Source organism: Cavia porcellus, unplaced genomic scaffold (genome assembly GCF_034190915.1).
Source record: "Cavia porcellus strain 051 isolate PalLab524CR breed Dunkin Hartley unplaced genomic scaffold, mCavPor4.1 scaffold_31, whole genome shotgun sequence".
NCBI lineage: Eukaryota > Metazoa > Chordata > Mammalia > Rodentia > Caviidae > Cavia > Cavia porcellus.
This window is the reverse complement of record NW_026947514.1, coordinates 26,793,537-26,808,997: the sequence shown is the minus strand read 5'-3', so window position 1 is coordinate 26,808,997 and position 15,461 is coordinate 26,793,537. Positions and strand designations below refer to the sequence as shown.

Here is a 15,461-nt window from a genome sequence, read left to right as displayed (position 1 = left end):
ATGGAGAAGGAAATACCCATGATCTAATTAATAAATATTCATCAAAGACGCATTCTGTGCCATGCTCAGCGTTAGCAGCTAGGGGATAGCAGCGAAGGAGGCAGACTAAGGTATTTATGTAAATAGCTGAACTATAAATAGATAGACATTCTCAGAGGGAGACCGAGGAGTGGCAGGCAGATGCACATGTGGGGAATGTAAGTGCAATTAGTGAGAAGTACCCCGAGGAAGTAAAGAGGGAGACGCTAACAGGGCAGAGAAGATGTGGTTATTTTAGACAGGGGTGGTCAGCAAAGAGTTCAGCAGAAAGTCCTAGCGTAGAGGGCAGCAAATACAAAGCCCAGAGACAGGGAAGAGCTTGGTGTTTTCTGGAAGAGAAGAGAGGCCCTGCTGTGGGAACTGAGGGATAGAGCCCCATCCATGCAGTAGATGGTTAGAGGGGCAGGTGGGGCCAGGTCTCCTCATCCCCGTGGGTGCAACGCAGCCTCGAGTTTATTCCATATGTGATAGGAGCTGTGGGAGGTTTTAAGCAGAGTTGCTGATTTGCATTACCAAGGGAGAGCCGTTTGGGCCAGTGCGATGCTCATGGCTCAGGCTGGAGACAGCAGGGCTGAAATGGTGTGGGTGGACGGCTCGCAGATGTGTTTTGCAGGTGGAATCCTCCAAGCCACTAAATGGACTGTGTGAAAGGAGGGATTACTCCTGGGTTTCTTTTGTTTGAATAGCCATGTAGATGATGGTAGTGGTGGTGTTTACCAAATGGGGATACCTGTAGGAGAAATGTATTTATGGAGAACTCTAGCAGCCCCTTACTGGCCTCCAGAGCAGAGTTCCTTATGCACACAGGTCAGCCTGGGAATCATACCGCATGGGGATTCGATTTCATTAGGGATAGGGAAGGTCAGGGTCTGCTTTCTCACGAGTGCTCAGATAGGGATAACAGGGCTCTCTGCAGACCACCCAGGAGCTGAAGTACTCCACGGTGCTCATCTGGTGAGTGCCTGCGGCAAACTGTGTGTGGAGATGACCTTGGACACTGGCTGTTAGTGTCATTGTTTCCTGTCTGCCTGCCCTGACAGGGAGCTTGTAAGGATCACCTAGATAGAGCCATGCACTGAATGTTTTCATCCATGCATCCGATCCATTCCCGTGGACCTTTCTGCGTGTCCTTTCAAGTGGACTGCACTACCCAACATCCCTTGCACTCTGGCTTTGTGTTAAACTTGACCAGTGGGAGGCACCAGCAGCAGGAGAGAGATTTGGGGGTATTCATTTTCCCTTCCCTCCTTCCTGGGTTGTTTACTTTTTATGGCTGGTATTTAGGGACCCTTATGCACCCAGGTTCTTGCAGTTTCCCAGTGGGTGAAATGTTCTAGATGCATTGGTGTTGTAGGATTTGTCCTGTAGGATCAGCGGGGAGTACCCTCTACTTTTCCATTATCACCCGGCATCCCCTGGCTTCACAAAGTAGGAGCTATGGTGTCTTGAGCATCCTTTAATGGAAAGTGACAAAAACCTGAAACTCTTTGCAGGCCAAAGGAGGAAGTTTCAGGACAGATTTAGGAGTATCTAGCATGAACCCAAGCACAGGATGACAGTGCACAATGTATATACCATTGTTGCCCCCTGATTGATGTGTTTTGAAATTTTGTTGTGGTTTCTTCTTCTTCTCCTCCTTCTCCTTTTCCTCCTTCTTTTCATCCTTGAAATAAAATGGATTTTTTTAAAAAACAAAAAATAAAATAAAACATACAGAAATAAAATAAAATAAACCCCAAGCACCGGAAGCATATTCGGGCTCACCCGTGGTGCAATCAAGAAGGCCAATATGGTGGCCTTGTGCACCTTCTACCAGCAGCTGCCTGCCACTGGCCTCTGTCCATGTCTGCTGTCTCTCTGTGGCTCTGCTTCTCTGCCTTAGCATCTCTGCGCCTATGTTCACCTCTCTCTGTGTTCTGCATGTGTCTCTGTCTCTTCCTGAGGCTCTTGTCTTCCAGGGTCAGGGCCAAGGGGAGCAAATGAGGGGTCAGGCATGACAATAAGGAGGTGCTTATTCTTTGGTGCCCCACCCTGCACTTGCTGGAGCCCCAGAGAGGAGAGGGGAGGGCCCCCTTTGGTGTGTAGCTTGCTCACTCACTCTGGCTTTCTTCCTCTCTTGGTCTCCCTGAATGCTTTTGTCTGGTCTCTGACCATCTCTATACTTCTGCAGCCTCATCTTTCTAATTCTGGGCACATGGATAAAGTTGGTAGCCCTACATATCACCCACCATCTATATATATATATTTGAGGCAGCATCTCATTAAGTTGCCCAAGTCGGGCTCAGACTTGCAATGTTCCTGCCTTAGGCTATGTTCCCCATTCTCCCCACCCACCCAGTGCTGAGATGGCAGCATTCGCCACCATACCTGGCTGCTAGCACTTAGCACCTTTCAGTCCAGTTTCGAATTTCAGAAGTTATGCCGGGCATTGTAGTGCATGCCTGTAATCTTAGCACTCAGGAGACTGAGACCAGAAGAGCACTATGAGTTCGAGGCCTGCCTGGGCTACATAAGCAAGTTCAAGGCCAGCCTGTACTACATAGCAAGATCCTGTCATGATAAAAAAAAAAAAAAAAAAAATCCAGGAGGGTGACTGTAGCCCCGCTCAGCTTGTTCAGTCATCTGTGGCTGGGGGTTGGGGCCTGAGAACAGTCTTGATGAGGAGAGTTGATCAACACTTCTTGGTTGCAGATCCCTAGTGCAAAGTATGGCACAGGGCCACCCATCGGCAGCATCACACAGATCAATGTGCCCTTGAGCCAGAGCTGCTTGGAAACGGTAAAAGGCATGTTCCCTCTGCCCCAGCCCCCATCTCACATTTAAATGTCTTGAATGGCAGGTGGCCTCCTCCTCACACAGTGGTTCCTCCTGCTATGTCAGCAGGGAACAGCGTCATCTCCCACTTGGGGCTCTGTACCAGTTTAGGTCTCTGTACTGTGTGGTGCAGATGCTCTGCTGTCTCTCACCCACTCTGACCAAATGGCTTGGAGAATTCAGAAGCCTCAGGAGGGAGGAGGCTGCAGCCTGCACCCTGGGGACTCCAGCAGAGTCTGGATGAGGGCAGAGGTTCCCCAAGCAGTTCCAGTTGGGGGTATGATTGCACAGGCACAGGCGCGAGCGCTGTTGCGGGGGAGGACTCCTGACTTACTTCTGGCTGGGCCTTCACAGCTGTTTTCCACATTTCTTCTGGGCAGCTCCGAACCAGCAGTACGAGGCTTCATGGAGACTTGGCTCAGTTTTAAGCTGGAGAAGGTGTGACGAAGGGCAGTTTGGGGCTGTGTCTTGTCAGGCCAGATGGGCACAGGTGCAGGACAGGTCTGGGGTGGATGGAGAAGCTGTGATGCCTGTGGAACTGGGGCTTTAGGCTTAAGGGCACACCCTGGATTCTTTCCAGGCCTGCTTGGATTATGTGATATGCCCCAGCCATCCAGGGCCTATGACCCTGAATCTAGACCCAACCTTCAGCCCGTGTGTGTCTGTGGAAGACAGGACCTAATCCCCGAGCTTTACTGACACAAAGAGGCCATCTCTAGAAGAAAAGGCTCCTGTGAGCCTCTATGGGGAAGGTTACAGACGCATACACAGGCAGTGAGTAACTTTCAGGTAAAGAATCCAAGCCTACAGCATCTTTCTCTGAAATTCTTTATTACATTTTTTCATCAGAATAAGGTTTATTAAGCTCCCACTAAGTACCATGCTTAGGTCCCCATCCTCCAGAATAGGTGGGCAGACAGGGTGCCCAAAGATAGTGGTCAGATGCCACAGACTTTCACGGTGCTGTAGGAAAAGCATCTGGTTCATCTGGGGAGTCAAAGGAGCCTTACCAGAAGAGGTGATGTTTCCTCTTGAAGGTGGAGTAGTTTACCAAGTGGGACAGGAGGGTCCTCTCAGCTGGGTCTGAGAGCGCTGGGCTGGCTGGGGAGGGGCCAGGGCTTCGGAGGGAACTGACAGACTGCAGGGGGCAGGTGGAGCAGCCCCATCCCCTGGCCTGGGTGTCCAGCTGGCCCAATTGACCTGGTGGACTTCCTTCCAGCACTGATCTCTGCATCTGCTGCCAAAGCCACTTCCACTTGCTCTTGACTCTAGAATCAGGTCATGTGCAGAGCTGGGGTGGAGCCAGGGGTAGGGGACAGAGGGACTCAGGGGTTGCTCTGAGGGAGGCTTGAGACCCTGTGAGCCCAGCAGGGCCTGGCTGCACCCATCACTTGACAGTTTGTGGGCAAACCCTCTTGGCCAAGGGGAGATTGCGCTGCCAGCCACTTCCTCCATTCCTTCCCCCTGCCTGGCGTCACCGTGACCTCGGCCCGAGGAGGGGTGAGGCTGAGGTTGGGCGGAATCAGTTTCAGCCAGGTTTCTATTTTCCCAGATGAGGGTCAGCCAAAGGAGCTGTCACTTCTGGTTCCGTTCCAAAAGAGGCCAAGGAGCTGGGAGGTGCTTGGGTGTGGCTGGGTTGATGAGGTGCCTCTGTGGCAGCCTCTGGGGGTCAGGAGGAGCCCAGAGGTGGTGGAGAAGGAAGAAGCTGCTCTGTCAGGCTTGTGTCATTGCCCTGTGCTGCTTTCCGGCCCAGGCCTCTGTCCTGAGCTCCTAGAGCATGCTGGGAATACATGGAGAGAGGTTGCTTATTTTCCTGGCCTGAAGCCCTGTGAGTTGAGACCTTGCTGCCAGAGTCATCCCCCATCCCTGCTCCACTCTTGAAGTGAGAGTTGGCAAGCCCAGGGCAATCCACCAGCTTCTCTAGTCACCTCTGACTCTGAGCTGTCCCCAACCCAGTGGGCCCTATGTAATCTCCAGATTTTCCTAGTAGGTAACGGACAGCAAGTGTCACCACAATAATGTGACCTTGATGGATTAAGGCCATTGGAAACCAGTGATCAAGGGGAAGGAGGTTGAAGCTGGAGAAACCAGAGTTCAAATCCTGGCTTCACCATTTCCTTGTGGTGTGGCCTTGGACACAGAATGAGCTATTGGGCCTTAGACTCACTATATGTAAAATGGATAATATATAATAATGTATAATAATAGCCGCTTCCTCATAAGACTTGATCGTGAGGGTTAAATGGTATGTGTTTAATGCATTTGCCAAAGTGGGCAGTGAATGGCAGCTGTTATTATTACTACTAATGAAACACTAACAGCTGCCACTTGGATTCCAAGGCAGGGCTGGTGACGGGCACTGAATTTCCACCTCCCCATCTTTTGTGCATGATTCATACATGGTGAGTGTTCTACATGTGCTGCAGGAGGAGCATATCTGGAGACTCAGGAGGCCCCTGAGCTGTGTCCCCAGGTTTCCCAACTCTGTCACAATTGGCATCTTGGTGGAAGAACAGGCAGAGACAGGGAAAAGGATCACAGTCAGGCAGAGTAGCCGGGAGATTGTTGGCAGCCTGAGGAAGTAGATCCCAAGCAGCGGGTTTAAATTCCCAGCAGAAAGGAAGAGGAGAGGATGGAGTAGTCCAAGGGTGTGGGGTGGAGCTAGAATGAGAAACCTGTGGCTGTGCCCAAGGCATCTTTAAAGGAAGTGCCTAGGAACTGCTGGCCCAGAAAATCATGCCCAGAGGACTTGAGCCGAGCAGGAGAACAGGCCACCCTGTCCCTGCCACCTCCCGGGAATGGAAGTTCCCAGCTCCCTGCACGGAGGCGGAACCAGGTAGCTCTGCCCTTGTGGGATGCTGGTTGTTGCCCTCGATGCCCACCCACTCACAGAAGAGCGTCTCTGCAGTCTGACGACTGTGAGCCATCACTGGCTGCTGAGATGCGGATGAGGCAGGGGAACCGGTGCCCTTCTGTGCTTGCGTCAGTGTCTAATCATTGGCTCTGTCCCCTTGCAGCTAGATGAGGAAGAGGAGCGCAGGAAAAGGCGCCGAGAGAAGAACAAAGTGGCTGCGGCCCGGTGCCGGAACAAGAAGAAGGAACGCACGGAGTTTCTGCAGCGGGTGAGCAGGACCACGGGCCGGGCGGGGTGGGCCCAGGTGCCCTTGCACCAGGAGACACTGCCAGCTGCTCTGGAATGGTGCCCATGCAGCCCCTCCCTAAACCCAGGTGAACTGGGCACCTGAAGGAAAGGTGGGAGAAGCCAGGTGCGCGCCCCTGGGGGCTGATCGGACTGGCACAAGGATGGGCACCACCCATATTGTCCCTGTGGTCACTATAGCCGTCCAGGGCAGTGCTTATGAATCCAGGTGGTAACATGCAAATGAGCAGTGGACATAACACTGCTACTTTGTCCAGTGAAAAGCTCCCTCCCTTAGATACAGATGGCTCACTTGGCCCTGCGTCCCCCCTGGTGCCCCACCCCACCCCAAGATAAGCTCATTGCTGTTGCCCCCGGGATTGGAGGTCAGCTTTGCCTGTGGAGTCAGCCACAGGTTGAGGCCCCTTCTCCCCTGGCCCTATTTGCCCTTTCCATTTGGCATGTGCTGAGCAGGGTACTTGTTCATTTGTTCCCTGAGTCTTGTCTCTTAGAACTTTCTTGCATCTCAGAAATGGTGTGTGGCAGTGGAGACCATGACTAGAAAGCTGATGAGTCCCGGCCAGTGGTCTCCAGCCTGGAGTCCCATCATTGGTTCATCACTGAACACTAATAGTAGCCATATATAACAACAGGTCCTATTCTACCAGGACACCATAACTGACCATACTTGCCAACATTTGTGAAGTTAGGCATTATGATAAATGCTGTTTATCTGATCTCGTTGTGTTGGTTTAATAACCATATGAGATAGGGACCTTCGTTACTTGCTCTATGAGATGAAGAATCTAAGGTATAGTGAGGGTAAGTGACTTGGTCAGGTCTGTCAGTTGGTAAGACCGAGAGCCAGTCTCATCTCAGTGCCTCTATGCTGGCTCTAATTCATTCATTCATTGGTTGATTCAATCACTCATTCATTTATTGATTCAGTAAGTTTTTATGCGTGTACTAAATTTTAATGCTGGGCCAGGTCCACTGGGCAGGGTGGAGGGGCACGGGCAGGAGTAGCCCTTGCCCGCTTGTGGGAACTGAAGAAACGAGGCTGGTTTTCCTTACTCCTCTCTGGCACCGTGGGTCTGGGAGACTCTCCTGCTTGCAACATGTAGAGTGCTAGTCTGGGCAGCATGGGGCTGTGTGGACCTCTAGGTGGCAAGCATCTGGGGCAGGGAGTGGTTGTTCCCAGTCCTGGAGCTGGGAGTCCTGGAAGAGATGGTGTACAGCTCTGGGCTGCTAGGCTTCAAGAAGTTTCTAAGCTACAGCCTTCAAGACAGGCAGTGTCACATGCCTCATTTCTGCCATCATCAAGTCCCTGCGGTGGGCGGGCCTGGGGGACACAGTGAGGCACAGGAGACTTCACACTGGATCCCTGCCTCCCAGGACAGCAGCCGGGAGCAGCAAGGAGGGCCCGAGACGCTTGCACACCAGTAACGCACCAGTGTGACAAATGCTTGGTGCTGAATGAGCTCGCTGTTCTTCATTCCAGCAATTCTTGCTGAGCGCTACTGTGTGCCAGGCCTTTCACAAGTCCCACTGAATCCTTATGATGCTCCAGTGAGATAGGGATCAGCTTTCCCATTCTGGAGATTGACCTGTGGCTCAGAGAGCGCAAGGTGCTTGCCCAAGGTCACACTGCTTGCCCGTGGAGGGGCAGACTCACTCGCCCATTTGCTGGTCCATCTTTCCGTCCAGTGAGTGGCCAGCGAGTGCTCACTGCATTGTGGACAGGCGGGCCACGTGGGCAGGGCCTGGCAGATGGCAAATGAGGAGCAGGAATTTGTGCTGAGTGCCTCATGGAAACTGTAGAGGGGCCCTGTGCTAGTCTGGGCTGAGAAAGACCACTTCAGCTCAGCCATAAGAGGAGCGGCCGGTGATGAGATGGAGGACATGGGGTGCAGAACGGCAGTGTGGCTGCCGGTTGGAAGACGAGGGGGGCGGCAATGAAGAACTCAGGAAGGAGCCACATTGTCACAGGGTTCCTTTTCTTTTTCCTCCCTTCCTTTTTAGTATTAGTGATTGAACCCAGGGCCTCACACATGCTAGGCAAATGTTGTACCACTGAGCTACATCCCAGCCCTATTTATTTATTTATTTATTGGTGCCAGGGATCAAACTCATGACCTTGCACTTGCCAGGCAAGCACTTATGCTACTGAGCTAAATCCCCGGCCCCCCTTTTTATTTTTTATTTATTTATTTATTTATTTATTTGTCTTTTTCGTTTTTATCGGTACCAGGGATCGAACTCACAACTGCCTGCTTGCAAGGCAGGCCCTAATGCTGCTGAGCTAAATCCCCAGCCCCTCCCCTTTTTATTTTTGAAACAAAGTCTTACTAAGTTTCAGACTAACCTTGAACTAGTGATCCTCTTGCCTCAGCCTCCTGAGTAGTTGGGATTACAGACACTATGACCAGTGTAATTTAGTTTTTAGTATACACAAAATATTTGCACAGCTCAGGATACAAAGGGCTATATGCAAGAAGTGCTCACAATATATGGTGAATATTTAAATTTAAAAATGTTTATTAAAAGTAAAATGCCTGGAGCTGGGGATTTAGCTCAGTGGCATAAGCACCTGCCTTGCAAGTGTGCAATCGTGAGTTCAATCCCCGGTCCCAAAAAAAGTAAAATACCCATTGCCATCGATACCCCTCAAATTATTCTCCCTTGTTTTGAACACTCATCCCGCCAATTTTGCCACTCTCTGAAGCAGTTCTGCAAGTCCTCTTCCATGAGTGTTTTTACAAAGTATAATAAAATACTATGGTAAATTTGCTGCTGAGAGCCATCCAGTGGAAAGGCACACTATAAAAACATTGAGGTGGGTCCTCAGGTCTTACTGCCACATCTGACACTGCAACATCCAGCTCTTCCCCAGAGCTGAAATGACCAAGACACATAAATATTTCGAATCAGTTCAGATCAGCAGGCAGCCACAATAGCACAGCCATAACACAGAAGGGGATTTCTAGACTTGCTACCGAAAGCGGAGGGAATGACAGCGTAGGTGTGTTTGAAGCAAGAGAGATTCGTGGCAATGTGTCTTACTGAAATACTTTTTAAAATTGTAAACATTCACCGTGTGTTTGAGTCACACCTCTTATATATGTGTGTGTGTTTGTGTGTGTGTGTGCGCAAGTGAAAGAGAATGTGCATGTGTATGCATTACAGATGGAAAGTCGCCCTCCCACCCGTGACCCCTGGGTACTCAGATCTGCCCAGGAACTTTCTGCCTCTCAGTGAGGACACTTGCCTGACCAGCCAAGCCTTCTCCCTTCCGCAGCACTGGCCCTCATCACATCCCTGTGCAGGACATAGATTCTCTGGGGCTTGGTAGTGATCATGTCACCTCGTGCTCCCATCGCATTCTAAGCTCTTCTGGATGGTCACAGTGGCTCTGGGATGAGACAGGGAGCTCCACTCTATGGACAAGGACTCTGAGATATCAAAGATTTACCCAAGATCACACAGCAGCCAAAGCAGCAGGCCGAGAACCCAACGCCCTCCATTCAGGTGCCAGACTCAGCGCAGTTAGAAAATTTATTCACAGTAGCAACTTGGCTCCTGGGCAGCACAGCCAGGATGTTCATCTAGAAATATCTCAGGGGCCCAGAAGGTCACCTCAGGCTGTACCCCAACTCTTATAAAAAGTTAGGGGAACTTGATTTTTTGCGCCTTAGTGTAATTTTTTTGTTCTTCTTTTCAAAATAAGGATAGAGAATCTCAGTGCTTAAGTATCCTGGACCAATCAGTGTATTTTCTGAAAGGAAACTGAGGCCCAGAGACAGAGAATGGCTTGGTCTAGGTCTCATGGCCAGAATGAAAACCAAGGTGCTCAGCCTCTCACCTGATAGTTTGTCAGCTGACTTTGCTGAACACTGTACGAAGCAGAAGCTTCACTTACTCTAAGTGTATTCTAAAACACCAAATGGTTTTGATTTTTTGAGAGCGATAAATATCTACCAGAAGCCAAAACAATAAAAAGAAAATGCAAACAGAATCACTTTACTTCATAACTAACATGTGGGGGATCCTAGCCCGTTTCCGCCTTCGATCATCAGGGAACAAATCAGGTAATTACTGTTAGAAAACCACAAACCACCTCGACAGTCATGGTTGGAAAATGATTCTCCTGAACCTAACTCATAGCTGCACAATAAGTACATACACAGCCTGACCAATAACTCTTAGAAGACAGAAGGAATAAAGGTGAAGAGTGTGAAGTTCCAGTGTGACAGCCGGGAAGAATTCAGGGCAAACCGCGATGTTCTCTAACGTTCTGCATAGGCAACTGTGACCCTATGACAGCTGTGTGTGAAGCAAGTGGCCCCACACCTCACTGGTCTTGGGTGACGCTGGGGACCCTGTGCAGGCTTGGTTGGCCGCGGGGTAGCTCCGCTGAGCTGACTGTGTGTGCTGCTGTCAAATTCTACATGTCTAGTGCTTCCCCTTGTATTTCTGGTTTTAACTTCAGACTTGCTACACGTAAAACCCCCGCCCTTTCCATGTGCTGTCCACTGCTTTGCAGGACAGTACATTCAGGCTGTCTTCAGGCTCCAGTCAGTCCACTGCCCCGGCTCCTTCATTTTCCAAGTCCAGGCAGTCACCAAGCCCCCAGTGTCCTTTTAGACATTTTTTTTTCTCTTTCTCATATTATTCCCCAGCTCATGAGATTAAGGTAAAACTCCCTTATGCCTCTCTAACTCTTTGGTTTGCAAAGTGCTTTTCTCCTGTGAATTCAACTAATTACCATTGTTACCTCCTTTTTTTCCCCCACAAACAAGATAACTGAGGCTCGTAGAAGTTAAGAAACTCGATTCTGGAATTCGGTTCTAGTCCAGCTCTCAGCCACACTTCCTCCCCACACACCCTATACTTCCCTGTGTCTGTGGTCTCACACACTCAGGACTCCCTACTCGAAGCTCCTCCCCACCCTTTTCTACCAACCAGAATCAACTCATCCTTGAAGACCAAGGTCAGCCCCCACCTACTCCTCTCTGAAGGTCTCCCAGGCCCTGGATGGCTGATGGTTCTCCAGGAAGCTCTGCCTTGTTTACGGGTTTCTTCCTTCTCTGGTGGTAGAAGATCCACAAGAGACACACTGGGGCCTTGTGGCCTGTGGAGTCCCCAAGCACTCACTGTACAAGCAGGCCCTCAGCAAACACTCCTCGGTCATTGGATTGTCCCATGGCCCCTGCAGACAAAGGCTCTGGTGACCTTGAAGATGGAGCTAACCCTGTGGGCCGGAGGGAGCCGGATGGTCAGAGAGTTCGTGAGACATTCCCAAGGTCACTAGCAAGCCAGGCCCGCTGAGCAGGTGGCCAGAATTGGCACCAAACTGCTGCGGACTGTGGGGTCTCCTGGCCTTCTGAGGTGGATTTTTTGGGGGAATTCTGAGAACTGTACCAGGCCAGCCTTCCCCTGTTGAACTGAAAACCACCATAGCTGGTTTTTAATGTTTCCCCCTGTGGGCATTGTTTTCTTTTTTCCAAACTGTTTTCCCTGGGTGTCTGGTCACGAGGCCTGCCGCCCTCAGCAGTTCTGAGCTCGAGAGCTCACGCTGCCACTTCAGAGGCAAACATGCACGCAAACCAGCTCAGTCTGGCTGTTGAGGGAGGTGTGGGCTCTACCCAGAGCTCCCAGAACCCCAGGGCACCGTGGGGAGTGGAGGGCAAGCTCATAGGCTTTTAGGCTGTCCAGCTGTCACACACATATTGCCACCACAGCTCGCCCTTTGGCTGATCTGGGTCACACAATCCCTGCACCACTGGCATTTTGGCCTCATTTGTTCTCATGAGTGACACATGGGGCATGGTGACATTCACAGCATCCCTGCCTTCAGCCCACCCTGTGCCTGGAGCATCCTCCCCCCGTGCTGACAGCTGGAAATGTCTGCAGTCTGGGTGACACAATCACTCCCAGTTGGGAGCCACTGGCCTAAAACTCTGCTGGCCCATGAATAAATGTCAACTCTCAGGCTGAAGAGCTTTGAGTCAAAGCTTTTAGACACAATCCAGGGAACATCTCTCAGATGCTTTTCTCTTTTACTATTTGACACCTCAGGTCTTGCACTGCCAATGCCCTCACCTGCTCCCATCACCCCCATCCAATCACCAAGCTTCCTCCCTTCCCCAGAGCCACTTCACGAGTTGTCAGCGTCCTGGAAATCTCACTTGAGGTCTCCTGAGTGCCTTACTTTGGAATTAGCAGGTTGTCAGTCGAATGCCTTTCTATGAACTAAGCTTCTGGCTTTCAGGGGATAGAGAAGACACTGTTTAAATAATTGTAGACCAATAACCAGAAAACACACATCCTAGAAGGAACCACATGACCACACCAGACTCCTTGATCCCACAGACCAAAAATCCCCCCCACCTCACCTTATACTGCATCAAAGTGCTGCCCCCTGTTAGCCATCTCAGACCCCTCCATGGACCCTCTGTGGACCTGCAGTAGATCCACTCAGCCTCTTTTCTTTGCCCTCCTGTGCAAATCCCTGAGACAGGCAAGTATTTGGCATATTTGAGCAACAGCCAAGAGGCCACTGTGACCAAGGCTGGTGTTTCAGGTGGGATAAGCTCTGTCTGTAGAAAAAAAGCTAACTGAGAAGCTTGACTGCTGCTGGCAACTTGGAAGCCAGAAACAGGTGAGCAGTGCAGCCACCAGCCCAGAGCATCCTGCTGGCAGATCCTCTCCCCTGCTCACAGCGTGCGTCTGTTTGTGTGCAGGAGTCTGAGCGGCTGGAGCTCATGAACGCTGAGCTGAAGACGCAGATAGAGGAGCTGAAGCAGGAGCGGCAGCAGCTTATCCTCATGCTGAACCGCCACCGCCCCACCTGCATCGTCCGCACCGACAGCGTCAAGACCCCGGAGTCTGAAGGCAACCCTCTGCTAGAGCAGCTGGAGAAGAAGTGACTTGGGCTGGTAGGAGTCTGAGGAGAAGGAAGAGGAGGAGAGGCAGAGAGGGAGGAGGACGGGCTCCCAGAGGGCCCTTCCTTGGTACATGACAAACTATACAATGAGGCTCAGCACAGCTGGCGTCCAGCGGGCTTTTTTGTGAAACTCAGATCAGCCACCCAAGGAGAAGAGCAGCTGGAGAAACCCAGAGGGACCGGGTGCTGAGACCAAAGTTGACCCATGGGTGGGGCCGTGCTGCCTGGAGCCCAGTTTGGAGGAGGCAGGGGCAGAGAGAGATGCCCAGCCAGGCAGCCTGGAGTGCACCTCCAGCCTCCAGCCGGGGCTCTCACCCAAGGGACCGCCAAGCAGCCAGGAAAAGCCATGAGTTGCAACCAAAACACAGCTGAGGATGGAACTCAGCGTGAACTGCAATCCTTCTGCCCCCAGCCCTGCCCTGACCGGACGTAAAGCTGGACGGGGCCATTGTGGGGTCCTGACGCCCCTGCCAAGGAGATGGCAGCTGGGTGCACCCTCGCCAGCCCTGCTGGAGTTGCTGTGGGCACTGAGGCGCGGGCGCCCTTCCAAAGCACACACTCACTGAATGTTTACAGACTGGCTGTCCTGGCAGGGCTTCCAACTGCACATGTTTTTTATACTTTCTTTTTTTTTTTTTTTTAATATTTTTTACAAAAAAAAAAAGATTTTATACAAGCAATATATATATGGATTTCTATAATCACTTGATGTGATACAGTATAAATATGCTATGGTTTGTTACGGACAGATATTCACCAGTTACGGCTGTTGTGTTAACTCCTAAGTACCATAGTCTCTGGGTGTCAGGGATAGCCGGGGCGGGTGGGGTGTATTTCCATCCCTGTAAACCCTTCCTAGTACTCAGTCCTGTATCGCTCAGTAAACATTGCTCTTATTACCCAGCTGCCTTGAGTGGTGTCTGCCTGAGGAGGGATCCCACAGACACGCCCAGTGTCAGAGAGCATTTGGACCATCGGCTTTGGGCACTTCATTCCACAGCCACCCTTCAGGTGTGTGTTGCTAGGCCTGTCTCACAGATGAGGAAACAGGCCCAGAGAAATCAAAGTGATCTGCAGTTACCATTTGAGAATACTTGTTTCATGCATTTGCTCCAAAGCTGTTTGCCAAGTGCTACCAGGAGTTTGCTGAGTGCGGCACAGCTGAACGTCCACTGGAGAATGAGACTGACCTTGGTCTTTGCTGCCATGGTGACTTTGCCTTGTGCTTCTCCATGCAGTGTCTCATTTCATTGTCACGACAGCCTTGCCAGGGAGGAGCAGTGGTACCCATTTCACAGGCAAAAAATTAGAACAAGCCTTGGAGATTAAGTTTGTAGCCACTATTTTCTGAAGACTTACCATGTGACAAGTACTTGTAGTCTCATTTACTTCTCCTGACAGCACAGAGTAGGCATTATTTCTCTAGTTTTTACTGCCGAGGCTCAGAGAGGGTGAATGACTTATCTGAGGTCACCCAGTTTGCAAGGGACAGGCTGGCACTGGAACCATGCCTGTAGAGGCCTATGACCCCTCCTGTCGCCCGCTGACTGTGAGCATCCCTGTGCTCGTCTCACCTGCTCAGAACAGGAAGCTGGGTAGGTGAGACTGTGGTCACAGATTTAATTTCTGGGGAGGTTGGTTAGAGTCCCACTCTGCCCCCTGATATAAGGGAACAGGGTTTCCCACCAAGTCAGTACCTGGCCCAGGAGCACTTCCACCCTCACGGCCAAACATCTGCCCCATAAAGCAAGAATGTCACAGTGCCTCTCGCACAGCAGCTGTCATTTAGTCAGTGCTCAACAGTTCCCAAGGCTCTGCTGCGTGCGTCCTGATTTGCCACTGCAGTGTCGTGAGCCAGGCGGGAGAGTTTTTAGCTCCTCCAAGGCTTACAAACGGAAGCTTATAGCAGTCACCTGGCTAAAAAAGAAGAAGGGCTGAGCTGGGGTGAGTTCAATCTCTGGTACCAAAAGGCAGGGTGGGGGGCTAAGAGCAAACTCAACACCCCTCCGTGCCCACCTGTCTCCTTTATTTTATTTATATTTATTTATTGGTGGTACTGGAAATCGAACCCAAGGCCTTCACACTGAACATCTCTAACCCTTTTTACATTTTTTATTTTGAGAGAGTCTCATTCAGTTGCCCAGGCTGGGCTTGAACTTGCAATCCTCCTGCCTCAGCCTCTCAGGGTGCTGGGATTATGGATGCATGCCACCAGTCCAAACACCTTGGTAATCCTGTGTTTTTTCTCTTATCACTGGAGCTGGGTAACTAGTTGGTGGCGAGGCTTTGTGTTGAGAGTTGCTTCCCTACTCACAACAGAGGCCTGCTGGGACAGACAGAAATCCCAAATAGGTCACTGATGCATACATTGATACACTGCCTCACCTCAGTTTCCTGCCCATGTGGGAGGCAGTGTCTGCCCCGAGCCCTTCCTTGGGCACGGCCTGGTAAGCTCACTGCTGCCTTCCAACCTTCTGCATTTTCACCCAGGGGGAGAAGGAAGCTGTGGGCTCCAGGAGCCTT

The 15,461-nt window shown here is 51.1% G+C and overlaps 1 protein-coding gene across 2 annotated transcripts in view; it reads left to right on the top strand.

Moving 5' to 3' along the window:
• Jdp2 (Jun dimerization protein 2) overlaps nucleotides 1-13,841 on the top strand; it is a 39,048-nt gene extending 25,207 nt beyond the window's left edge. For both annotated transcript variants that reach the window (XM_063241201.1, XM_063241202.1), the window contains exons 3-4: nucleotides 5,871-5,975; nucleotides 12,736-13,841. In XM_063241201.1, coding sequence (XP_063097271.1) covers nucleotides 5,871-5,975; nucleotides 12,736-12,921 — 291 coding nt within the window. In that variant the 3' untranslated portion in view covers nucleotides 12,922-13,841. The remainder of the gene's footprint in view (nucleotides 1-5,870; nucleotides 5,976-12,735) is intronic.
• The last annotated feature ends 1,620 nt before the right edge of the window (nucleotides 13,842-15,461 follow it).